This window comes from Typopeltis vanoorti, chromosome 4, assembly GCF_054136105.1.
Source record: "Typopeltis vanoorti isolate ZY-2024b chromosome 4, IOZ_Tvanoo_1.0, whole genome shotgun sequence".
In the NCBI taxonomy this organism is placed as follows: Eukaryota; Metazoa; Arthropoda; class Arachnida; order Uropygi; family Thelyphonidae; genus Typopeltis; species Typopeltis vanoorti.
Window position 1 is genome coordinate 129,930,426 of NC_143552.1, and position 27,313 is coordinate 129,957,738.

A 27,313-nucleotide genomic window follows, 5' to 3' on the forward strand; every position below is an offset into this window, starting at 1 on the left:
CCTAAGACTTATCAGCTTTTTTTTTTGCCTTTGATCCAAATCAATATTTCTCCCCTTTCATCTATTAATGTGCATCTTATTGCCACCCTGACTGGCCGAGTGGTTAGAGTATCTGCTCTCAAGCCAAAAGGCTGCAGGTTCGAATCCTGCCATGGGCATGGATGTTTGCGATTGTCTGTGAAAATACTAGTGGTAGGCAGTAGATGGCATTGGTGTAGATGCCGTGGTTTGTAGTTGGTGGAAACAGTTGTAGAGTTGGTGCCCTCCCTCGATGAGTCTTTGGAGTCCTTGGAGGTGTCACGTAATAATAATAATTTGAAATGATCGTAGACTGCATGGCACAGAAATTTTTATGTGCTGCATATTATGAACTTTATTATGTTTCTCAGACATATTTAGAATCTATATTATTATTATTATAATACTTATATAATAAGTAGGTACTAATTATATTTATAATAAGTACCTACCACGTTTCACTAACAAGACACACTCGAGGTAGAAATAAACAAAATGGCAAGGACACTATCACCTGACATTTGCTAAACACCGATGGCATCTATTATGTATGTTCAAAGTGGTGCTTAATATATGCCATTGCCAATAATAAGTCAAAGCATCACAATTGCATATCTACATATCCATAACTAATTGGTGCAAGTCGGGAATTTACTGTATATAATAACTGTTTACATGGATATCACATATGAACTATACAAAATTACATATATTCTGAAAACACCAAATCTAGGATTTAGCTATCTGTTCAAACTCAATATGCAATACTTGGTTTATGCATGCCTTATTCTCAGATGTTACAATTTTTAATTTTAATGTAATTAAAATATTTAAAAAATTAACACTGTAATTCTAACAATATACCCCACTCTTGAAATGGTGTTTTATGAAATAATTGTCTTTCTTTGCCTCTTTCCTGTTAGGAAAATCTAACGGTAAAAGTTCTTAACAGTATGTATTTTGTTTCAGCCCAAGATTTCATGAATGTTTCATGAAATGGCTATTTATACAGATATTTCCTGAAAGTAAGTTTCATGTTGCTTCAGAATAAAACTAACAGAAATAGCAAAGCTTATTAAGTGATGGAGTTACCCTGCCAATCAAAGGCAAATTTACATCCAATATAAAAATTTCATTTAATAAAAATACTATTGTTGTGGTGAAGGGTGGCAGACAGTTTTGATGAAGTAGTGTCGTTGTGTGTGTGTGTTTATAGAATTAAGTAGTAGGGAGACTGAGGTGTGTAGTGGTGCACCTTCACATGATGAGTCTTTGGAGGTGTCATGTAATAATAATGAAATTTTATATTAGATATAATTTTGGCTTTGGTTGGAGAGTGGGTTAACTCCATCTGCTAATTTCTACTATTATTTTTCATTTTCTATTAATATTTCTATTAATTCTATATTTATTAGATGTTATTTTGGCTTTAGTTGGAGAGGAGATAGCTCTATCTAATAAGCTTGGCTATTTCTAATACTGTTTTATTTATACATTTTTATAAATTCCCTGTATAAATATAAGTATCATGTGTGTGTTAGGAAAAAAACTAAAGTTCTATTCACTTTGGGAATTTTTCAAACGTGTTTTCAAGCTTATAGCTTGAGATGATTTATGTAACTAAACATTTAGTTTAACATTTTATTAACAAATATTCAGAAACCATTATTTTTTTAAATCATTAATAAAAAATATTTTTAGGAACAATTCAAATCAATAAATAAAAATGAAGCAATAATTATACTGCACATTGCAATAAAATTAAGTACAAAAATATTTTAAAAATTAATTTTTATTTTAAACTTTAATAAACTTAATTTATTTTTATATCAACCTCTCACACATTTGAGGTTGCAAAACCTACAGCACAATGCTGTGGGATGGTTTGCTAGACTAATTTGTGGCAAATGAGGCTGGCCCAGTTGTTGATATTAATAGACCATCAGACTTGTAACCACGTATTTACACTACAATAAATTGAGTAAATAAATGTGTAACAAAAAATATTCAACTCTGTAATATTCAAGATGAACATAAAATGTGAGAGAATAAAACAAGGGTGCATGACACTCTCAACATACCATTACACCTTCTGAGGAGACGTATCAAAAATTAACTAGTTATAAGCCAGTTGTTAGAATTAAAGAATGTATAAGAAGATGGTTTGACATAACAAAGTCAAGTTAAAAATGCACGATATGTCCACTGTCATTTGTTATCTATATGGATTACATTACAGATGGAAAGCTGATAAAACTGAATATTAAATTTAGCTTGACTTTATGTAGATCGCATTATATCCTAAATACACCACACATTTTCAAACAGTAATTTGAAAATTATTTTTATTTATATTTTATATAAATAAACCATTTTTATTTAACTAAACTGAATAACTGCTGCAATGTATCTAGTATGAAAATGAGCAATAAATAGAGAAACCATGAAAACAGGCAAGAATACAGAACACATCAATTGAATTCTCAATGGAGAACAATACCAAACAAATAAAACATTTCACTATTTAGGCAAATTAAATATATAACAGAACAAGAAAAGCTAATATGGTGCAGAAGCCAGATGAATAGAAATACTAAACTAGAAATATACTATACAGTATTCAAACCAGTTTCAACTTACAGATCAGAGTCAGGTTGGAAATGAAATCATTAAGAAGATTACCGACCAGATATACCAGTTCTGAGGAAAATCAGGACATTGAACATATTAAAAATAAATAAAAATTAAAATAAAGAAAGAAACTTGATATTTGGTATTCCATAATGTGAACAGAGTCAATGTAAGATGGTAATGTTGACTAAAGATAATAGAATTGATGTAACTAATTGGTTGTGCCTTAGAAGACCAGTTATAATAATCCAGTTAAGCAATTTAACATGTAGTATCCATTTGGCAACGTGTAGTTTTATTGAGTACATGCAATTAATTTTACATCACTGCATAACATGTGACTTTATGGAAAAGGAATATACATAAGATTTTTAAAGCACATTGCAACTTACACAGCTGAAATACTAAAAAAAATATTTCACAGGAATATGCAGGGAAATTCTAAAATCAAAGTTTGTTCTATAAGCATGAGCAGAAAATTTTCCTTAGATAATGAGAGCTTACTATAGCTAGTTTCCCCCTTCACAATCTCAAAAGTACATGCAACAGAAAAATGAATCCTTACTTAAAGAAATGCAAAATCAGCAATATTAAACAAGTCTCATTACAATGCTAAAAATATTAATTTTTCATAAAACTAAAGATCAAAAATCTTAATCCATGATTTAGTTAGTTTTTTTTTTTTTAAACACTTCAATTCTTATTAATGAATTCACATATTTGCTCTGATCAAAAAATGGCGCAAATTAGTCAACTGTGTTGACTATTTTTACTAGCAACGATATCAATAATTATAAAGAAATATGTTAATTATTATTTCTGGCCAACATCTTTCCTGTTAACCCCGGGAAAGGCACTTAGTCACAATATATGATTAAGTATTTAATACACTGGTATTTAACTATGGAAATTCTAAACACTCTACCAGACATTAAATAATTAAAATTTGAAATAAATTACATTCATTTCCATCCTCTTTTCAATATATTTTAAATATACAATTAGAAACTATTTTTGAAGAGACATGCTACATCTATTATTATTCGGTGTAAAGCTCATAACTTATGAGAAGTCACTATAATTCAAGTCTGTAACCTTTAATAAAAGGCAATCCAGTGGGTACTCTCCTCTGATAAGATATATAATCTTCTCCAAAGAAATTAAGCAATGTGATCTCTTCTATCATTATCCTGTCTCTAAAAAATCTCCATGATGCTACAGTATACCCTACCAAACATAGTGGGTTGCAAAGAATGATCTGAAACAGGAAAGAAAAATATTACACATATTAAAAATTACGTTTAGCAATATATGACACTTCTATTTCAAACAATAGCATTCTTAATTTGAAACAGCTAATTTTTGAAGAATTTTTTTATGAATTTATTGTGTAATTTGTTCTATCCAATATTCTGAACAGATTTATGAAATCCTTAGATAGCATAAATTTCCTTTTCTGAATTTTGATTATCATTATTAACATCAGACTGCCATGGAGTCAAAAGATTCGTTATTTTTTTATTTTTATTTTATTTTATTTTTTATTTTTATTATTATTATTTTTTTTTTACGTGTAGCTCAGTGGATGTGGCGTTTGCACACCACGACGGCGCTTGGCTGCATGAAAGAAGACTTGGTTTCGAGTCTAGTCGGCGACTAGAGGAAATTTTTCTAAGCCTTTTTTTGACCGGTTCCCGAGTTAGTCGATCTCTGGCACGGGCAAGCGGGTTTTTCGTCCCGTAAACTCAAGAAAATCGACTGTAGAACCCACATTATTTCAGACATTAAATATATTGTGTTAGGGTTAGGGACTACGAGATTGCCGCACATTTGAGCCGTCTCTCTCTTCACTGTGTACCGCTTAATTAGTGAAAGCCTTTGGCCATCTATCTCTGATTGGTACCAGTGGAGATTGAACTGCCCACTCTGTCTCCAAAAGTTAGATAGGGCTAAATGGCCTCGCCTACTCCCGTATATGGGAATAAAAAGGTGTTAGCTGATTTTTTTTTCTCTCTCTCTTTTGAATACAGTATGGTTAAACATTAAGTTAAAAATACGTAGGTACAAATTTGCCTATCTAACTCGGTGCTTAAAAATGCTTGTTTTTTTCCCAGAAATGTTTAATTAGGCTTAAACTATTTAACAATGAGAACATTTGATGAATAATGTTAGAAAAGATGCTACTGTTGTAACTAACTAAAACACTTTTTTTGAATGTTAGTCAAGTGGGTTTTTAATTTATTGTCCTACATATTTCGCTGATTTTTTCTATCGGCATCTTCAGGGAATACAATTGGTAAGCTATATGAAGGTAACAGACCAGGTTTTAACTGACAGTTCTAATTCATACAAAATTAGTATTGTGCGAGACAATGCACATGTCTCGGGAACATGATTTATTTGTTACGAGACATAATGTAATTGGCGTGAAAGTTCATTTCTTTGATGTTTAGTGATCTGATTAAAGCTTTCCAAATTTCCGGTAGGATTAGACCTTGATTCTTATTTAGGTTTCCTGTTGAACGGGCAACCGCAGCAGCCTCCTTGAAGGTTCCGGAATGGTAGTTCTCTTCTATTTAGGGCATATGACTCTTATCCTACTCAATGAGATGGTTGGTAGAGGCAAAGTGGCAAGAAAGGCCTGAAATATCTTGCCTGTTGTTTCTGACACATCCTATGTGTTCTTTCTGTCTCGTTTTGAAGCTTCTCGAGGTCTGACCAACGTAACTAACACCACAGGAGCAAGGTATATTATATACTCCAGAGTACTTGTAGAATGGATGAGGGTCTCTCGGTGATCTTAAAAATTTCCGAATAGTATTGACTGGCTTGAATGTTACTCTAATATTGTGTGGTTTTAGAAGGATAGCCAATTTTTTGGAAATACTGCTGACAAATGGAATAGTTATAGTACTGATGTATTGGGTGTCATCACGTTGTCTTTGTGGTATATCCGAAAAGAGGATATTGTTGCAGTCTTTTAGGATAACCATTTAAGGATAGCTCTCTGGATATTGTAGTTAATTCTTTTTGTAAGTCATCTTGATCTGTTGTGTAATGTATAGCTCTTTTCTTAAGCATATGGATAATGCTAAGTTTCTGGGATATATGATGAGACGAGTTGAAATGAAGGTAACGTCCAGTATTCGTAGGTTTTCTATATACAGACAGGTTGATACTGTTATTGGTTTGTTTTTTTTTTATTAGGATGTCTAGAAATGGAAGCTTTTCATCTTTTTCTAATGTGAATTTGATGGTATGGTGGAAACTATTGATTTGGTTGAGATAATCCATTAGTTCTTCTTTTGTATGATTCCAAATGATAAAGATGTCATCAACATATCTGTACCAAGTTTTCGGTTTTGAGGTAATTTGGGATAAGATTTTATCCTCTAGGTCTTCCATGAATAAGTCAGCACAAGAAGGAGAGAGGGGGGGGGCTACCCATGGCTAATCTGGTAAGTTGTTTGTAGATAAGATAAGATTTGTTAATAGAAAATTGTTGATCGGATGTTTGTAATGTTGATGCTAGTCATGGTGCAACTTTTTCATGTAGTACTATCATAATATCGTATCCTGTACCCCCCCCCTCGAGGGTACATATCAGGAATTTGATGATAATATTCTGTTTTCTAAAGCACTATTTTTTTTACTGTATCTATTCACCTAGATCTTGGTCTTCTTCTTCTGGATATTTTTCCTGCCAAAGAATACTTGTTTTGTTTCTTCTTCCATTCTGTTTAAGTGACCACCTGAGATTAGCTCTGCTAACACATTTCTGAATGCTAACAAAGTCAAGTTCTTTACCGTTCAATACAGATGTACCTAATAAGGCACATGTACATGAATCTCCCCATGCAAGCTGATATAAATTATTTATTACATCAGAGAAGAAACCATATTCTTGTTTTAATTATTGTGGATTTGTGGAGTGAGTTTCATAGAAGGAAGGAGTTATATAGGATGGCTTGCATCTAAATGGATCTGGTGTCAGAAGTCTTGTGAAAGTGTTGTTCAGTGTGAGTTTGGAAATACAAAGTCAGCAAAACTAGGATGTTTCGTTGGGATGCATGCGAGCATGGGGCAAGGTAACACAGAAGTTAGTAAATAGGAGAGTGATAATGATGCAAAATGCAGCACCCCAGGTTAACTTCAGTAGGCTGAGTAACAGAAGAAGTAACACGAGGTGGTGGGATGAAGTTGCAGTTTATGTATACTAATACCAGAAGTATTAGAAATAGGGTTGAAGAATTTTTGACATTAGTTAGCACAACTTCACCAAAAGTTACATGCATTAGTGAGATGTGGTTGAGTGAGGATGATATGGTCAAAGGAATAGAATGCAAGGGATACAGTGTCTTCAGAGAGGACAGAAGGAACAGGATGGTGGAAGGGATTTTGCTAATGATAATTAAAGAGGAATTAAAGCCAAAAAAGGGCAAAAGTGTGCACCAGAGGAACAGAGATTCAGAGAACTGTTCATGTGAAGCTATCTGGTGTGAGAATAGAGTTGAACAGGACTAAATATGTAATTGGTTGATGCTGTAATTCAGGAAGTGTAAGGGAGAATGTACGAGGGTGGTCTGAAAAGTTCTCGGCCTCGACCATAGATGGCAACACTATCGGCAAGATTTTTTTTTCTGAGTTGGTACATCTGTCATAAGAATCCATGTGAAATTGCAAGTCATTACTTAAATTAAGGGGATATTAAATCCCACATAGTTTTAAAACCGAATAAGAAACTCAAAGATTGGAATCAGAGAGTTTCTTGCCAAATATAGTAAACTATAAAGTGTCGGCGAACACTTAGCGTGAGCTAATGCAAGTGACCCTAGTACGTAGTACAATACCGGACGACTCGTTGCAAAGGTAGAGGAAAGTTCAGATCGCTATTCTTAGGTATTTTCCATAACGTAAAAACACATTTCCTAGGAAATGTATGCTGTTATTACATTATGGAGGGAGGTCACTACCCAGACCGGTTTCAGCCTTTTTTGAGGCTTCATCAGTGAGTAGCTAGACCTAATACCAAAGTGTATAGCGAAAAGAACTTATATACTCTGCGAAAGAGTTTTCCAAACAGGTGCAACCATTAAGTTACTTAAGCATAAAGAGCTAAGCTTCATTTCGGAAATGAAAACATTACTTAAATTAAGGGGATATTAAATCCCACATAGTTTTAAAACTGAATAAGAAACTCAAAGACTGGAATCAGAGAGTTATTATTAAAGAGAATTAGCTCACGCTAAGTGTTCGCCGATACTTTATAGTTTACTATATTCAGCAAGAAACTCTCTGATTCCAATCTTTGAGTTTCTTATTCAGTTTTAAAACTATGTGGGATTTAATATCCCCTTAATTTAAGTAATGTTTTCATTGCCGAAATGAAGCTTATTAGCTCTTTATACTTAAGTTGCAAGTCATTCTATCAAGTAGTTTGTTTTATACAGCCGTTCGAAGCAAGAGTCACTTGAAATGGATAAAACTGAGTATCGTGTGGTTATAAAATTCTTTGTAAAAGAAGGTTTAACGCCAAAAGAATTTTATTCGAAGTTTATAAAAGTTGATGGGCACTCTTCTCCTTCGTTTTTGACAATTAAGAAATGGGCTGCCGAGTTTAAACGTGGCCGTAGCTTTGAAGATGATCCACGTGAAGGACATTCAAAAAGTGTAACAACATCAGAAATCATTGATCAAGTGCATGATATGGTATTGGATGACTGGCAAGTCAAAATGTGTGAAATTGCTGAGACTATAGGCATTTCAAAAGAACATGTAGGATATATTTTGCATGAAAAATTGCAAACGGAAAAGTTATGCGCAAGATGGGTGCCGCGCTTGCTCACAGCAGATCAAAAACGTGCTCGTATGAAAATCTCTGAACACTGCTTGGATCATTTGAACAAGAATAAAACTATATGGATAAGACTTGGATTCACCATTACACACTGGAATCCAAACAGCAGTCAAAACAGTGGATGGAAGCCGGTTGTTCAGTGCCAAAGAAGACAAAGTTGGTTCCATCAGTAGGAAAGGTCATGGCATCAGTGTTTTGGGATGTTAAAGGTATTTTGTTTATTAATTATCTTGAAAGGGGTAAAACAATAACTGGGGAATATTATTCTGATCATTTAACCAGACTAGACGAAAAAATTCATAAGAAAAGACCCGGTTTACAGAAGGAAAAAAATCATCGTTCATCAGTTCATCTGCCCACTGTAAAATCTTGTGTAGACAGAATTTTTAATTAGATTCTTTCTATACCGATTTTACTTATGAATTTAAATTAATATAACATACTTGTAATTAGCAGAACCAAACCAAACAGTTGAATTACTGAGTGAGCATTTTGTAGTAGTGTACCATCTAGGTGACTACATTGCAATGCCAGATGCGACATTGACTGATAGCAGAACCTCAATACAAACGGTGCCATGAGATTAGATAGCATATTGAATTGTCTATTATGAGAATGTGCAAGAGAATTATCTGCTCCTCTGACCAAGCTGTTTAATTTAAGCCTCCTCAGTACTGGGAAGGTGCCAATGGAGTGGAGGGAGAGAGGGGGGGGGGGAGAGAGAGAGAGAGCGAGGAGGGCAAAATAGTCCCACTGCAAAGGAGGCTCCAAGACAGAAGTAGCAAATTATAGACTAATCAGCATCTCAAGAGTGGTGGTGAAGGTATTGGAGAAATTGATGAAAGAATTCAGGACTGGGTGGATAGGAATATGATATTCTATAAGGGACAACATGGTTTTGTGAAAGGGTAGGTCTTGCCTTAGTAATTTGCTTACTTTTTTATAATCAAGTGACAATGGAGTTGGATAACAGAAATGACTACTCAGTGATACTGCTAGACTGTAAAAGCATTTGACAAGATTTTACATAGAACTCCATGCATAAGTTGGAGCAAATGAGAATAGATATGAATCTGGTGATCTGGATTACAGGGTGGCTAAGGGACAAATATCAAAGAGTGGTTTATGAAGGAGTTGAGTATAGGAGAAGCGACCAGTGGTGTATCACAGGACTCGGTATTTGATCCAGTGTTCTTTAATATTTGTATATCAATGATATAGGAAATAATTTGACAGGAAATATTCAGTTGTTTGCTGATGATGCTAAACTGGGAAAAGGAATGGTAAATGATGGTGAGATCCTGCAGGAAGACAGACTAGCAATATGGGAAAAGGGAAATGGCTGCCAGTTTAATGTGATGTACTTCCCAAAGTGAATCAATAATAAGGTGATGCACTTTGGGAAGAGATCAGAAGCTGTGTACTATACTGATGAAAATGAGCTACATTAAACTGATGAAGCCAAGCACTTGGGTGTGATTGTGGACAGGGAGTTGAAGTTTAGAGTGCAAAGGGCATAGTGCAAAGGTAACCAAAACAGCAAATCAGATTACATGGTTGTTGAAGAACACAGTAACAAGCACGGATAGAGAGAGAGTGTAAAAACTCAATTGTAGCTTAAATTTTCAAAAGCACATTACATTGATTTTTTTACTGGGGTCAAGTCCCATGTGAATGTTGTAAAAATAACCTTGTTTGTCTCTGTATAGTTTGTACTAGATGTTTTTGTAAATAGCCCTTTGGAAATTAACTGTATATACTCCTTTAATAAGAATATGTTAGTGTTAAAAACAAAGGTGATGTTTTTGCAGCCAGAGCTGTATGTAATAGATCTACATGGCAGCATAAAAAAGGTTGTTTATAAACTTTGTGTGTATATGAGAAAGGCTTACAAGCTCTGCACATAAACACCTCCAAAGTCAGTCAGAAAGGTTCAAACAACTTTCCGATGGCCAGCAACTCACAATCAAAAGAAGGCACAGAAGAAAACAAAGAGCGGGCCGAACTTGAAACTTAAGATGAAAGAATCATGCCAACTTCTTCGGGGGTTACAAACTTCGTGCGAGGTCTCAGAGAAGGCATAATAAAAAGGGACAGAGCCAAGCATGTAGGGCTTCCCAGAGACAAAAGTCGGTAGAGAAAAGAGCTGCCCGGTTCCAGACGTCGGTAGAGAAAAGAGCTGCCCGGTTCCAGACGTCGCCAGAGAGCTTCCCACTTCCAGCAGTTGGAGACAGAGCTTCTAGGCCACAGACAGGGCTTCAAATTGCCGAAAGGAGACGTTCCAATTGCCGGAGAAAAGTTTCCAGTCCAGAGAGACGGATCCTGGTGAGACAGTTGGCGGCAATTCGAGCTATTTCAAGATGGCAGACAAAAGCGGCAGTAGTCCAGGCATTTTCGGCGAGCCCAAGCAGAGGAGAAAAGGCAAGGCAAATTATCCGAAGCACCTTTGCTCGGAAGATTTTATTCTTTTCACCGTGGGGGAGCAACATTTTTGCGGAACTGTACGAGTCCACAGCCCAGTACGTTCCCGGTGAGATACTGCTGATGCCAGATTTCTTGAGGAAGCTTGAGATCTGAATTGAAAGAATTGCCATAGAACTTTTAGTGAAAGACTCTTGACCGAATGTGCGATACAGAGCCTTTGTAAGTTATATACCTTTGTACAATTACTCTTATGTGTTTTAGTTGGACACTTAAGATTTAGATTAACAGTAACAAGAAGTGTCATTAAAGAGAACCTATTGACATATTTGAAGTTGATATAAAGCTTGTAAAAGTAACTTAACAGAGAGGTAGCTAACTTCTTTGCAAGTAAACCAGGAGTTTAATAAGTTGAAATTGTAAGCAAAGAGTTAATAGGTTTTTGAGTTAAAGAGATTAATTAATGTTGAAGTAAAAAGGTTCTAATTTGTGCTAAACGATTTTTAAAGATGGATAGAGAAAGCAATCTCCCCATTGTTTAATTCATGTATATTTCATAATAATGTAAATAAAATGTGTTTTGATTTTTTTGTTAAAGGAGTGCTGCCTGATTGTTTATTTTTACAACTGCACTGTTCCTAAATAAATCGGACTTGTGAGCGGGAAACTAAGTGAGATAGCTGAAGCGTAAAGTTAAGTAAAAGAATAGACCACAACTGTTTGTGTAAAGTTTTATTGAAGGAATTTGTGTTAGAGAGAGAGAAATCTTCCAGCCTTATTGTCTTTTATGCTAATCAAATGATATTAATGGCACAGTTTAAATTACCGTATTTGCTGGCGTATAAGATGCACCTTTTTTTCTTTGAAGATAGGTCTGAAAAACAGGGTGCATCTTATACGCCGATACTCAGTTTTTTTATTACTTTCATTTCTGGAAATTTTTTCTGTTCCGAGTTATGTGATTTCTTTCTTGCTTCCTTGCGGTGTATGAGATCATTCCAGCTATGTAGAGTTCAGTGGATGCCCATGCACTGTCATCGATGATCACAGCTGTGTTCCTGTTCGTTTAAACTTTCCAAATGTTGTCGCATTGTCGCAGTTGTTGGGAACAGTGATAAATTTCTGCCGTTAAATTTTCTCTAAATTTCTTGGCAAATTATGGCTGAGAAACGTCGGTATTGTTACAATATTGCATACAAGCTGCATGTGATTGCGTATGGAAACAGGACTGCAGAGAGGCATTTCAGGGTATCCCCAACTGAGAAAATGATAAGAACTTGACGGAATCAGGAAGAGGATCTAAAAAAAGCAACTCACAATAAACATAATCTACGAAGTGGAACTGCAAAATGGCCAGAACTTGAGACAGAACTGAATACTTGGATTTTAGACCACAGAAAAGCAGAAATTTCAGTGTCTACAAATTGAATTTCATCGATTCGTCATTAACGCAAGGAAACGAGAAAATTTTGAACTTGCGCAAATAAGAAACATGGATGAGATTTTGCTGACTTTTGATGTGCCCTCAAACAAAACTGTAGATTCCAAGGGCACAAAAAGTGTTACTGTTAAAACTTCTGAGCACAAATAAACTCACTACACGGTTGTTTTATCCTACTGTGCTGATGGGATAAAATTGCCGCCACTATTGATTTTTAAAGGGAAGACGCAAAGAAAAAAACTGCTTAAAGGAGTGTTTGTACATGTTCATGCAAAAGGATGGATGGATGGATGGATGGAGGAATAAAGTAATGATAGATAAAATTTGGTCTAGGTGCCCTGTAGGACGTCTAGACCAAATTGACTGTTGAAGAAGCCTGCCCTGTTAGTATGGGATCAGTTTCGTTCTCACAGAACAGATGTTAAAAACTCAGTTAGTTGTAATTCCAGGAGGTCTAACTAGTCAGCTTCAACCTTTAGATGTCTGTATTAATAAACCATTTAAGGGATTTATGAAGGGGGAAGTAGAACAGCTTGATGCAGTCTTCAGATTTTGAGGTCACGCCATCAGGAAGAAGCCTAGCATTTCGCAAGTTTGTGAGTGGGTCAAAGCTTCATGGGATGCTGTGGTTAAATCATTTAAGAAGTGTGGAATTAGTAATGCACTGGATGGCACTGAGGACAATTTGTTGTATGAGGACTCAGATTCTGATTTAGAAGAGGTTTCAAGTGTCTCTTCATTTAGCTCTGGAGATGAATTTCTGGGTTTTGACGAAGAAGATTAAAAGATGGGACTCTTTCCTAGTTAGATTAGGTATTTGTTGAAAGTAGACCTACTTATTATTTTATATTTGAAATATTGTAAATTCATTATAATATTCAGTGATAAAGTTTTTTTCCTAAAAAATGTGTACAGAAAAGGGGGTGCGTCTTATACGCCGGCAAATAAATTTTCTAGTATCTTAGGCATAAGACTCATAGTGTGAAGGGTAGATAAACATAGTACGCAGTAGAATAAGCAAGAAAGATTCAGGGAGAGAGAAAGCATGCACAGCTAATTAGTTTAAAGATAAATAAATTAGAATAACGACATATAAAGAGATATTACATATATAAGCAGAAAAAAATATTTACGTTTACAAGAGGTTACTGTTCCCCTACATAAGGCTTTAATAAGGCCACATCTGGCTACTGCACACAGATCTGGTTTCCAGGATTCCGTGGTGATGAAGTTGTGGAGAGTATCCAGAGTGAGTAACAAAGATTGTGGCAAGTCTGCGAAATGACCCTGCATGAGAGCAGATTGATGGTCTGTTTTCATATGGCTGATAGCCGTAGGAAAACAGAATGAAAAAGAGGATTCATGTTAGAAGCATTTAAGTTATTAAAGCGATTTTATAGGACTGATACTGAAGACTTTTTTCAATACATGGCAAAAAGGGGAGAGAACAAGTAGCCCCAGTGGAAGTTGTGAAGAGTGTGGTTAACAAGGATGTCAGGTCTAGGTTTTTTGCTTGGAAGGTGGTAAATGGGTGGAATGAGTGAATCATTCACTTCATCAGTGAATGAGTTTAAGGAGAAGGATGATAAGTATTGTGTGAATGATGGCTATTGTGTGAATAAATGGATCTCCCACAATGAGTTTTCTGACTCCATGGAGATACCTGTATAATAATAAAAACCTTGCTATAGAGAGACATAAATCATTTCCGACTGAAACTAATATTATCTTATTTGCATTGTTAATCATTGTCACTTACATTTATGATGCACTGGCTTTTAAAACTGAGCATGGGCAGAGTTTGTGCTGAAGTATCTTCACTACTAAGCTACCTTGTATATGGAGGCAAATGACTTCAAATTGCCCTAGTATCCCATAATACACAGCATAGACTTTGGATGTATACTGCTATGCATTATCAAAAGGGCCACTACTCAGACTTGGCAGCCCCACCCATGAAGATACCAAGAGCCAAATCAATGTAGTAGTTATAATTTTAATGAAATCTATGTCACATTGATAGAAAGAAAAATGTTACAAAGTAAAAAAAAAAAAAAGTAATAAAATTGGCACAAATATTTTGTTGCCAAAACTAACAGTACATCGGTTTAGAAGAAACAAGCAATTGAAAGAGAATACAAAGCAAATCCAACAATTTGTTAACTAATAAAGGCAAGTGCTGCATGCTAGAAGGATCACATCAAATATATAATGTAAATCATTTGTAATATTTACATATAACGAGGATCTCCCAAACTTATGGATCAGGTCAGTTTTCTTTTTTTTTTTTGGTTGCAAAAGCAAATTATACCAGACAAATTATACTCTTATTTTAATCTTTTACCCACATGCCAGAAAACACGATTCAAGAGTGATATGAGTAGTGATCCACTTCCAAAAGAAAGTGTGATGTGCATTAAATAGATACCAGGGAAACTTAATGTAAAGTCATCTCCCTCCATATGCAACCTTTGTTTTGTTCATGCTCAAGTAAAGGTTATCATAAGAATGATTTGTATGGTATAATTTACTTTGTAAATTATACCATACAAATACACACACAAAACATACAAAATTATATATATATAATCTACAAATTAATCATTCATTACTTATGTAACATTTTTTTCTTCAAGCAATGTGTCATGAGCATCTTGGGCATGACTGATTTAAAAGTTACATCATAAATGTAAATGACTATGATTAACAATGCAAATAAAGTACCAGTATTTGTTAATAGGAAATCTAATAAGTCACAGGAAGATTCAGAAAAAAGGTATATAAAACTTCATTTATCCAAATACTATTTGGATAAATGAAGTTTATTAATCTCTTCTGAGTTGAACGATGCAGTAACTCTTCATAACTTTCCTTACAGGATACAAATGGATTACTGAAGGGAGAGTGAAGAGTGAAAATTGTTAGCTATTGCCAAGATATAATGGCAAATGACTGAAATGGTTGAGAGTTTTTGGATACATGAAGGTTTGAGAGAAGAATGAATTTATATAAGATGACTTGAATGCATTTGGAATCAGAAGTCCAGAGAAATTATTTACTCTTATGAGACTTAGAGAAATTTGATCATGATGAGAGGAATGGTGAGAATCTATAGAGTTAAGAGTAACTAAGCAACTATTCCAGTTCAGATTTAAGTTCAGTAAGGATGTCTGTATAAGTAAAGCATCAAATATGAATAAAGATCTGAAAGTTGTTCAACTGAGTCATGCAGACTACAGAGGAATGTGCGCGGCGCGCGCGCACGCGCGCACACACACACACACACACACACACACACACACACACACACACACACACACACAATCATGAAGGTGTCTTATGTCTGTACACAAATGCTAGGACTATCAGAAACAAAAGTTGAGTTTGTTGCCTTGGTGAAATGCACTACCAAATCAATCTAATAGGTGCTAAATGTGACATTTATTGAGCTATTGTGAGACTTCCTTAAACAGAAGGAACTCAAAGTGTTATACTGTCAGCTAAAGACATGATTATTCTGCCTCCTTGGTGATAGTGACCATGATATACTGACCTAGGAAGTGACCAGGTATACAGATGTTTCTTTTGGAAAAGATTACATGAGAAACCTGTTCCTGTATACATATATAGGAAGGTAGAATTTTTCCAGTGAACCATGTGATAAATGTGTTAAGGTTATAGCATAATCTTAGGTATCAATGCAACGTTTTCAATGAATTTCCATAAATCTCCTAGACTGGCCAAAGGACCACAGTTCAAGGGATATGATAAGCATGGAATGTCAGAAAAGTAAGCCTTTCAGAATCCAAAAATAAAGAAGGCTTCTGAACAGGATGAAATAAAATGGAGATTAATAGTCTTAAATATCTTAATGATGTGTTCAGAGATCTATGACATCCTTGGAGCCACAGATTAACTCTAAGTGACTGAAGATGGATAGCTCTAAATTATTTATGGCCTGTTGTGTCCATATAATCATTGGATAGAGAAGCAGGTATATATATATTATTTTCTTGCTGTAATGAGGGTCCATGGAGTTAAATAAACAAGTCTGACAAGGACAAAAAAATCTAAGGATAAGAGGGCTTCATCAACCCCCCCCCCTCATTTTTTTTTTTTAAGCATCACATATGATGGTGAGATCAAGTATAAGTATAAAATCCTATATATGTGTCTTTCCCATAAATAATTGAAGGCGTTCAATGTGATTGGCAAAGAATCTGAATGGCATTAATTTTTAAAGTTATGTTAAATGAACCTTGCCATGCTGCAAAAGTGTGATCTACAAATGAGAACAATACTGAAGGTTTAGAATTAATGCTGTAGAAAGAAGTGTTAAATTCTCAATGAAACTGGCACTGGGAGAGATAAAGGATTCCCATCACTCTTCCTTCAATTTGTTTGTATAGTTTTTTTTTGATACCTTAAATAACCAAAGTGAATTACCAAATGAAAGAAGTTATGCTGGTGAATAATGATAGAATATTTACACTAATCAAAATACCTATAGATGCAAAATAAAGTTCAGAAATTTTTTTTCAAACTTATTTTTAAGAGTACAACTTTAGAGACCTAACCTTTAAATTTTTATTAGGTAAATCTCTCTAATACATCAAAGGAATAAGTAATAATTGCTTAGTAAGCTGATAGCTGGGAAAAATTATGTTCTCAATGGAATCTGAAAATGAATTTCACAGAAACATACCCCAGGAAGACATCCATAGTATAGTCAATTGACATAGAAAACACTATAATTTTTAAATACCTTATCAAGCTTGCAAGGACTTCAGACCAGAGATTCTTAAACTTTCTCAGTTCAGAGAAACCCGAGGCCAAAACAAATACCTAAGAGTTCATCGAGTAGTTAGATCCAAACTACTTACTAAATACATGTATCTAAAAATCTTAGTAGCTGTTTGAAAAAAAAAAAAAAAAAAAAAAAATGTTCCCAAACTGTGTGTTGTGGCATCCTGAGGCACTATGGTGCATAGTTTGGGAATCACTGCTTTAGACATTAAATTAAAAATGCCAAGAAATTATATTCTTGGTTTAATCCTTAATCCAAGTGTAAGCAAACGAAGTTTGTGCATGAAATACCTTCACGACTGGGCTGTTTGTATATAATGACTTTGCAATTAATTGCCTTAGTATGACTATATGTGTGTTACACTTGAGGATACAGATATAAGGCTACGTACTTTATTGGTGGCTGTACACCCTCCCCCTCTCGAGGGTACATGTCAGGAATTTGATGATAATGACTTTATTGGTGGAGCTGTACTTCATGAAGTGGATGAGATTCAAGATCTTGGATGGTAGACAGTGGACTGAAATTTTGAGGGTACACTGCAAGTGTTGCAAACAGGTTCCGAGGGTCCAAAGATGAATGACCAAAGTGATATCAGGACTCTGGAGTTAGTTATGAAGAGCATTTGAGGGAATGTGGATTACAGAGGTTGGTGGATAGGAGGAAAAGAGGAGATAAGACAGAGACCTTCAAGTTAATTAAGGGATTCTATTAGATTAATATAGAAAGAATTATAAAAAGAGTGGATGTTAAGATGGGAAGAACGAGAGGCCATCCCTGGAAGATGTGGTGTAAAGGTTATAAATTTTAAATTTAAAGGTTAAAAATTGTATAAAGATGTGGTGAAAAGTAGATGTTTTATGTGGAGAGTTGTGAGTGGAATGCATTGTGAATGCAGGTAGTGTAAATAACTTCAAAGCTCATTATGATAGACATGTTGCTGGTTGAGTGCCCTTCCATGATGAATTTGTTCACTCCACGGAGGTTACCAAAATAATAATAATATATGGCTTCTGCATTATTCCAACATTAGTATCTCTTTCTGGGTCTTGCTCCCACTGATTACACCTCAAAAAAACATCGAAACCTGTCTGGGCAATTGATGTGAAGTCATTACCCTCTATATACAAGTAGCCCAGTCATGAAGATACTTCATATGAAAACTCTGTATGCTTACACTTCGATAAAAGATTAAACCAAGAATATACTATAATTAAAGATGCCAAGAAATTATAACCAAGTGAAAAAGCTTTCAATATCGATCTCTGATCCAGAGTAATTTAACAATAAGGTGATACACTCTTCACTATTTGTATATGGGAAATATGATTTCTGCATTACCTCGACCTCGGTACTTATGGGTCTGGCTCTCACTGATAACACCAGGGATTTCAGCAAGATAAGTACTTTGGTTTTCTTTCCTTTGTTTTTCACTACAATATTTTTTATTTATTTTACTGGTGATAGTAGTGGTTCTGCCCCCCCCCCCCAACACTGGATTATTTAAGTAAATATTAAAACTGCTGGTAGTGCAATTAGTATCTGCATTATGGGATTACTTCTGGACTTATCATGGCTGCTATCAACTCACTAGTCTATCATCCAATTCAATCTGCTTCAGTTTAGCAACCAACTTATGGCGTAACTATCTATTAAAAGCCTTCGCAATATCTAAGTATACCAAAATACATGAATCTCCTTTGTCCAATACATTTGTCACCTTGTTGTAGTACATAAGATTGTAACACACACCCTCCCTTTCACAAACCCCATGGTGAAATGCACAAAGAGTACAACAGTTAACTTTTGTATCCTATGTCTCAACAACCTCTCCAATATCTTAACAACGACTCCAGATATATTCTGATCTGCCTATAATTTATTGCCTTAGCCTTATCAAAACCTTTGTGGAGTGGAACAATTTTACCATCCTTCCACTCCTTTGGGACTTGTGCAATTGCAAGACTTTTGTTAAAAAGGTAAGCTAAGGCCAGTGCTTATTCCTCGGAACATTCCCTTAAGTGATGTCACCAAGTCCGATTGCCTTATTGACATCTAGCTTACTTAACTCCTCACATACCTCTTGCTTGCTGACCATTAAAATCTACTCTCATTTTATTCTCCTCTACATCTGAGCTTCTGATTTCACACTGACATTCTATGACCTGCTCAGCAGTCACTGAACTCTCACTTTCATCCATTAATAGCATCTTACCATAATCTTTCTTCCTTCTACTTGCCACATATCCAAAAAACTCACGAGGGGTTTTTCTTGGTCTGATTTGCTAATTTCTGCTGGTACTGCAATTTTGTTTTCCTTACCAACTGAGTCATTTTCCTGTCCTGCTATTTATGATATACTCTTCATGCAACTGATTATTATCATTATTCATCCTGTGCTGCCTCCAAAGTGCCCTCTTTCAGATTTCCTGCTAAATCTCCTCATTCATCCATTTTACACCTACCTTATTCAGCCTTTTGATCTTTGAAATACATTCACATTAATGCTGTTATGTATTTTGTCGGTTAGCATTTATTTTGTTACTACTCAACTCTTCATTCCATGCTATAGCTCCAAGCTGTTTCCTAAGTTTGTCATAATCACTAGCCTTGTACTTCCACATATATCTTTTCCTCACAGAAGTCTTCATATAGCTATGGCCCATGTGTTTACTTCATGATCACTCTCACCAACTGGAGGGAAGTGCAAAATCTCACACAATTACATCCCCTGATGAAATAATGAGATTTAAAACTCTTGATCCTTGCATGCCCTTCCCTTTACGTACTACCTGCGACAGCTGTCTCTCGAGAAACTCATTTTCCTTATTTTATTCCCAAATGCTATCTATTCATTCCTATCTATACTGCCATAATTAAATTCACTCATACTAATCACCCTTTCCTTGTTCACTAACCGAAGTTGCTTATACATTTCGTAATATCACCTCTCTCCACATTCACTGGCCTATAGCAACATCCAACTAATTTTTTTCCTATCACTTTCCACCTCACACCACATCGTCTCAAAACCATCGTCACTATTTCCCTCTTTCATGTCTATCTAATGTGGACAATTAATAATTCCTCTGCTATTATCAGCAGCACTTCCTCCCTTTTCATCCTTGTGAAAAAACACCCTACCCTTCTATTTCTATTCCCATTAGGATATCATCTTCATTCACCCATGTTTCAATTATTCCAATGATTTTGAGGCAAATAAACTCAATCAGTGAAAGAATTTAATGTCCATAATTTTTGATATTCCTGGCATTTGTAAATAAACACAACAGTTCACTTTTAGGTCTATAACTAGTCCTATCCAGCCACTTGTTCGTTGTGATTTTCCCATCACACCTACCCAATCACCTTTATTACTGCTTACCACATATATCTGCTCAGTCTCAACTACTCCACTTGCATCCCTATCTATTCCATTTCTATGCTGATCATTTCCATGCATACATACATTCACTACTACACAGAGTTTTCTCACTACAATTATCATCTAAATGAAAAGAAAATAACTAGCTTCCAAATTAAGAAAGGTAGCCATGAAATTGAAATATTTCGGAAGCAACTGTAAAAAACTACAAGAATTTACAAGAAGCAGGCTACACAATTGCTCCTTCACAGCTTGAAGACCTCATTAGTTTCATCCAAAATCTAGAAGTTAAAGACTTACTAGTGCACTAGTTATAAGTTTAATATATTATAACAGATATCTTATTGGAAGCTTTGGAAGATTTAACAGGGCTGGAGTTGAGGTTCTTATTCTCCTCCCTCCCAATTCTCGGGTCATTTTGTAATATCCAAAGAGATGCAGAAGAGAGAATCTTGACAATAGACTGGAAATACTGTGGATGTGTAATAAGGTTTATAACTGCTTATGCTCTATCCAGTGGAACAGTTACACAAAAATTCTTCCCAGAATTGCAGCCATATTTATATCGTACCCACTATATCACAGTAGCTGAAGACTGAAATTGTATTGAAAACTCCACATTAGACAAAATAGGACACCACAGAATTGAAAAAGTGGGATATGCACAGTTAAAAATATGTCATGACAAATGCTTAACTAGCAGACATGTGGAGGATTCACAACCCTAATTGTTATGCTAACATGTATACGAATCAAGGTATTGATATACCTGTCTTGATTGAATTTATATCTCTTCTTTCCTTATAAATAGAGTAATTCAAATAAAACATCCTGAAGAGATGAGTCTTGTGACTCTATGGAGGTCTGAATAATAATAATATCAAAATGTCAGATCATAATCCAGTTCTACTTAAATTCTGCTGCATGGAACTAGTAGAGATCAGTTCCAGATCATGGAATGATCTCTACTAGTTCCATGTCCAACCAAACTTGGGACTCTGTTCAAACTAGAATAATGCCACCTTGAACTGGGATAAGTGGTTAAAATTCAAACAAGGTAAAACCAGAATATGACTGAATGGGGGAAAGGAACAGGCTTCCTCTAAAGAAAAAAGTTGAAAGACCTGTATAAAGAGAGAAGCTGGTTCATAGCAAACCAACACAATGGTATAGAATGCAGCAACATCATTAGAAAAATCAACATCGAGATAGAAGTGGAAAGGCAGTGGAAGAAAGAAATTTTAAAATAAAAATACAGCAGCACTTAGGAGATAGCCTTTCAACTGTATTCTTAAATAGAGAATTCACAAATTCCACAAAGAAAGGACTATCACCCAAATCTGCTTGATTGTGAAGATATATTCACCACTCAAGACACCTTTGACTACTTTCAAAAACACTATAAAAATCTCTTTGAAGACAATAGTACTGTGGGAAATTCTAACTCTTGGAACATGGCTTTCTTTTTCATATCCAAGACAGGCTCAACAGACCCTTTACAGCATCTGAAATTACCACAGCCTATAAAGAATGCTAGACAAGTAAATTCCAAGGACCTGATAGTCCAGGGATAGAACTTTACCATGAGGCCTGGGAACTTATTTTTTCCATTCTAGTTATACTTTTAATTCTTTTCTTTCTACAGGATACATACTAAGTAAATTTGTAATAAGCCATACCATCCTTATTCCAAAACCCAATAGAGATCATACCTTAATCAACAACTGTAGATCAGCCACCATCCATTTAGATGAATACAAATCGTACATCTGCAATCACAACTATGGTCAATCTGGCCTTGCAGACCATGTATCGGAAACAACTCACAGGATCTTCTGGAAGAAAAACCACCATGCTCCACCATGGTAAATTTAAAAAGGAAAGACTGTTTTTGGAATCTGCAGTGGCACTCAGAAATCAACCTGATTTAAACAAATATGGATGCATAAAACTTCCCAAAATTTGGGAAACAATAATCGTCAGAAGTTCAGTTTACATGCTAGGATGACTACAAACACCCATAGAGAGTGCAATACCTAGATAGGACTTTAGAGTCACCCACATGTTTCATTAAGTATTGTGTTGTCTTCGTGCGTATGTTACGTGTTATTTGTATTTCCTGAAGATGTCTCAGTGACTGAGACGAAACACTGGAAGCATTAAAATTAGTTTTTAATCCTTTCCTAAAGCCAATACTCCGTTAAACCTCAAACATGAACACACAGATTTAAACAATGCAGCTTGAACAATCCATAAAATGTTGTAGATTAATCACACATGTGCTGACCTAATCCAGTACTGCTTGAGTTTTCATCTCTCCCTATTTGGAGAAAATGATTATAAAGTTCCAAAAGCTGATGTTCCTGAATACTACAGCATTCTGTATTTCTCTACGTTTGTTACAACATTATGGCATTGACATTCTTTCCATATATAAAAGCAAAACTTGGTATAAAGAAATCATTAATGTTCAAGTAATAAAGAAGTCATAAAATTCTGCATTACTTCAACCTTGGTATCACTTCTGGGTCTGGCTACCACTGATGAGACCTCAATAAAGTTTGAAACCAGTCTGGTTAGTGACCCTTCCCATAATTCATAGCATTATGCATGTCTATAAGGATATGTGCTTTGCATTATGGGATGAGTTACCCACTCCTGAAGACAGGCGCAAACTTTGTTTGCTTACACTTGGATAAAGATGCCAAGAAATTATATTCTTGGCATCTTTACTTTATAGTATAGCCAAGTTGAAAAACTTCCAATTTCTATTCGTGTGTAGAGGCTAAGAACAACTGTTTACCCTTCCTAGATACCTTAGTCACATGCCTGCCTAATGATACACTTGCCTTCACTGTATACAGAAACCCCCCCCACACACACGGGCAGATACATTCACAAACTCTCCCACCACTACCCCTCACAACAATATGGCATCATCAAAACTCTTACCAAGAGAGCCTACAATCTTTGTTCCAGTGGAACCGCCCTTACTACTGAGCTTAACCACATACACAACACTTTCCTCTCCAATGGCTACAGCGAACACAGTATCAAAAAAATAATCAGTTCCTCCCCCCCTTTCCCCATCAACAAGATTTTAAAAATGCCATCACCATACCCTACATCTGTGGCACATCTGAAAAAATAGTCAAGATACTAAAAAAGTACAACCTACACACAGCATATAAGCCCTACCACAAACTTGCTACCCTTATCCGTTCTACGAAACATCAGCTCCCTCCTCTCTCGCTGCCTGGAGTTTACAAAGTACCCTGTTCCTGTAAGCTGGCGTACTTTGGACAAACAAGCAGATCAGCATCCATCTGCCTGGAGGAACACAAGTCTTACATCTGTAAACAACTATGGCCATTCAGGCTTGGCTGACCATGTTTTGGACACCACCCACAGAGTATCATGGAAGAAAACCACCATGCTCCACCACAGCAAATTCAAGAAAGAGAGACTTTTCTTAGAAGCAGCAGCAGTAGCTCTCAGAAACCAACCAAATCTTAATAAATACGGTTGCATTAAGCTTCCGAAGATTTGGGAAACACTCATCACCAGAGGTCCCACCTTACATTCCAGGCCACCTACTACCACCCTTAGAGGGCACTCCACCTAGATAGGACTTTAGTGTCACCCACGTGGTTGGGCTTAGTATTGTAAGATTCGTGTGTTCATGTTACATTAATTGTTTTTGTAATCCCCGTAGATGTCCTAGTGACTAGGACGAAATATAGGAAGTATTAAATTCTATTTTAATTCTTTTTGAGTGTTGTAAAAAATCCATTAAGCCTCCAACATGAAGTTCCAATTTCTATAATTTACTTTATAACAAATATAGCATCAGTACATGACCCTCCATTACAGAACCCTTGTTGCTAATCATTATAATTTAGTCTTTATTTTATTCTAATTCTTCTTTAATAACATTTTTGTACATATTTTGTAGTGCATAATGTTTATTCCTCGATGGTTTTAGGTTAAGATTTTGTTTTTTGTTTTTAAAAATTGGTATTGCACTGTTTGTTCTTTATTCACTGGGAATCTGTTCTTAAAGATATGTTTAAATAGATTTCTTTGTTTTTGGTCATTTCTTTGCCTTCATATTTTAGCATTTCATTATAAACTCCAGCTGATTTCTTATTTTTCAATTTTGAGATGACTGATTCCATTGAATAGTGGGGTTTCCAGATTATGTGAAAAAAATAAAAATCCTCATGTACAATAGGTTTACAACACTTCTGTGGGTGGGAGTAACACACAAACTGAAAGATTTTTCTTTAAAAACATGGAGCAAAGGGTGAGATTAACAACAGTAAAACACTTTTTGGAATTCTGTTTGGGACTTGCACTAGTCATTACCTAACTATATTTCAACAAAGCATTTGCATAAATTGACAAATTAATATCCAAACATGAGAATGTTTTGATTAAATTGCAGATGATATAAGAATGTACAGGTGATTCGATATATATAGTGATCACTTTATATTTCTAAGCATTCATGAATATGGCATTTCAAACCACACATAACTAAACAACACAGTACTACTGTGATCAGTTTATTAATGCAGTACTTTGTCCCAAATTTATTAATAATTTTGAAGGATTTCATGAACCAGCAGAGCATACAGAATAAAACTGAATCAGTTATTAATACTGCTATCCAACTGCAACTTAAAGTTTCTACAACTGACATCACTGATCTGCTTTAAGCATACAACGGGGAATTCACAAATGAAGACCACCTTGAAATGGCAAAATATGAAGATTTAATGGCTGAACTCCTCTTCATTCCTTCATTTTCAAGGGAGTAATCAAAAAATCTTTTCACCACAGAGAAAAAGAAATTCAGATTGTTGAGTCACAAAATTCAAATTGAGCAGACTACAAAACTCGCTACAGATTAAAAAAAATGCTAATATATACACTAGTGAAAATTGTAAGGAAAGGTGAATGCTGTCTTGGAAACCAAACACCTTTTATAATTTGCTTGATTTTAAAGGCAATGTTCTCTTACTTTTCATTTGTTTGGATAAAAAAAAAACATTGTTTTGTTGACCTTTATTTAACATTAGTATGGTCAAATTTCATTGTTGAGCATGTAATCCTTGTTTTTAACATTGTGTCTTAAGAAATAAATTTCCATTTTCCGAGTATGTGCTAGGAACAAAACAAAATAATTCCTAAAGTCAGAAACTACCTGTATATGAAAAAAAAAAAAAAAAAAAAAAAAAAAAAAAAAAATTGTGAAATTCAAGATGCGAAACATTTGCAAACAAGAATCAGAGATTAAATGCTATGACCTGAAGAAACTGACAACCAGGGATGAAGTTGTCTGTTTGTGTATGTGTGTATATATTTATTTATTTATGCATATGAGGGGAGGGGCATTTTTACAGAGAACAGGCCTACCAGTCCTGAATTCGGGGGGGGGGGGGGGGGTCTAAACCCCTTTTGAGTCTTCAAAATTCAAGAACCGCCTACCAGTTCAGAACTTAGGAGGGTGGGCACCGTAGCTGCTGGAGGGGGGGGGAAGAGGAACCCCCCCCCTTCCGAGTCAAGGAGAACCGGCCTACCAGTCTGGAACTCGGGGAGGGGGGGCAGTAGGTGTCAGATCCCCCCCTCTAGTGTGTATATATATATATATATATATATATATATATATATATATATATATATATTTCTTCTTCCATGAAGATGTTGGCTGATTTTCCTGTCTGCCCAGTGCAGGAAAACATGCAAGAACAGGGCACTTCATATATTCCAGACACACACACACACACACACATATATATATACACAGAGGAGGGAGCATGTAGAAGAAGAACATAAGCTAAAATTTGAACATCAGTGAAATCTTATTATACTACATTATTAGTTTGGCAACAGCAGTGATAATGTGGCCAAATTAATATTGATCAACTTTTCTCACCCGATCAACTCTCAGTGAGTTGATCTGTTCAGGCTGCGATTGGTTCCTTTACATACTCTAGTTAATCCCTTAAAAATAAACAAAATTAGTCTAAAACATTTGGTAGTAATATTATATGTACAGGTAACCCTCCTATAACACGGATGTTAGGTTCCATAGAAATGCCGCATTACATAAATTGCGTTATGTGAGACTCAGATCACATAGAAAAAGTAGGGTTAGGTTCCGAAATCGTTTTTTTTTTTTTTAAATATATATAAACAACAATTGTTGGGTACCTGTGACCTCAGGGTCACAGGTACCCAACAAAAATATATTTTTATTTAATCACATAATTTAATCATGTAAGTTAAGAAAACATAAAATATGAAACGAATACATAGTATAAAATTAAAAATTGTATTGCACATAATTCACAAATGTTTTAGGCAAAATAAAATAAAGTGCACATTTTAATCAGCATCACCGTCTTCAAAACCAACATTTCGTAGATGTTCTTTATTTACGAGTGGCAAGACGTCGTCATCACTTGAAATCTCTTGGACATTATTATTATTATTACTACCCAAGACCCGATGTAGTCAAAGACTCATCATTTATATAATTATCATTGCATACTTCGGCTGGCTTAATTAGCAAGAAGTCAGTAATAAAACTTTACTTACCACTATGCTGCAATTTTTTTTATTAAGTTCATGATATGGAGCTAAACAAATATCCAATTATCTTGTGAATTTTCTGGAGCGCTCCATTGAGGGATCATTATCCGTAAAATAACTTCTGCTAATTTCGTTAAACTGAATTCTTTAATG

The 27,313-nt window shown here is 35.2% G+C and overlaps 1 protein-coding gene across 1 annotated transcript in view; it reads right to left on the reverse strand.

The window, feature by feature from the left end:
• Positions 1-1,651: 1,651 nt before the first annotated feature.
• Icmt (isoprenylcysteine carboxylmethyltransferase ste14) overlaps positions 1,652-27,313 on the reverse strand; it is a 67,894-nt gene continuing 42,232 nt past the window's right edge. The window contains exon 4 of the mRNA XM_090391460.1: positions 1,652-3,907. Coding sequence (XP_090247586.1) covers positions 3,725-3,907 — 183 coding nt within the window. The 3' untranslated portion in view covers positions 1,652-3,724. The remainder of the gene's footprint in view (positions 3,908-27,313) is intronic.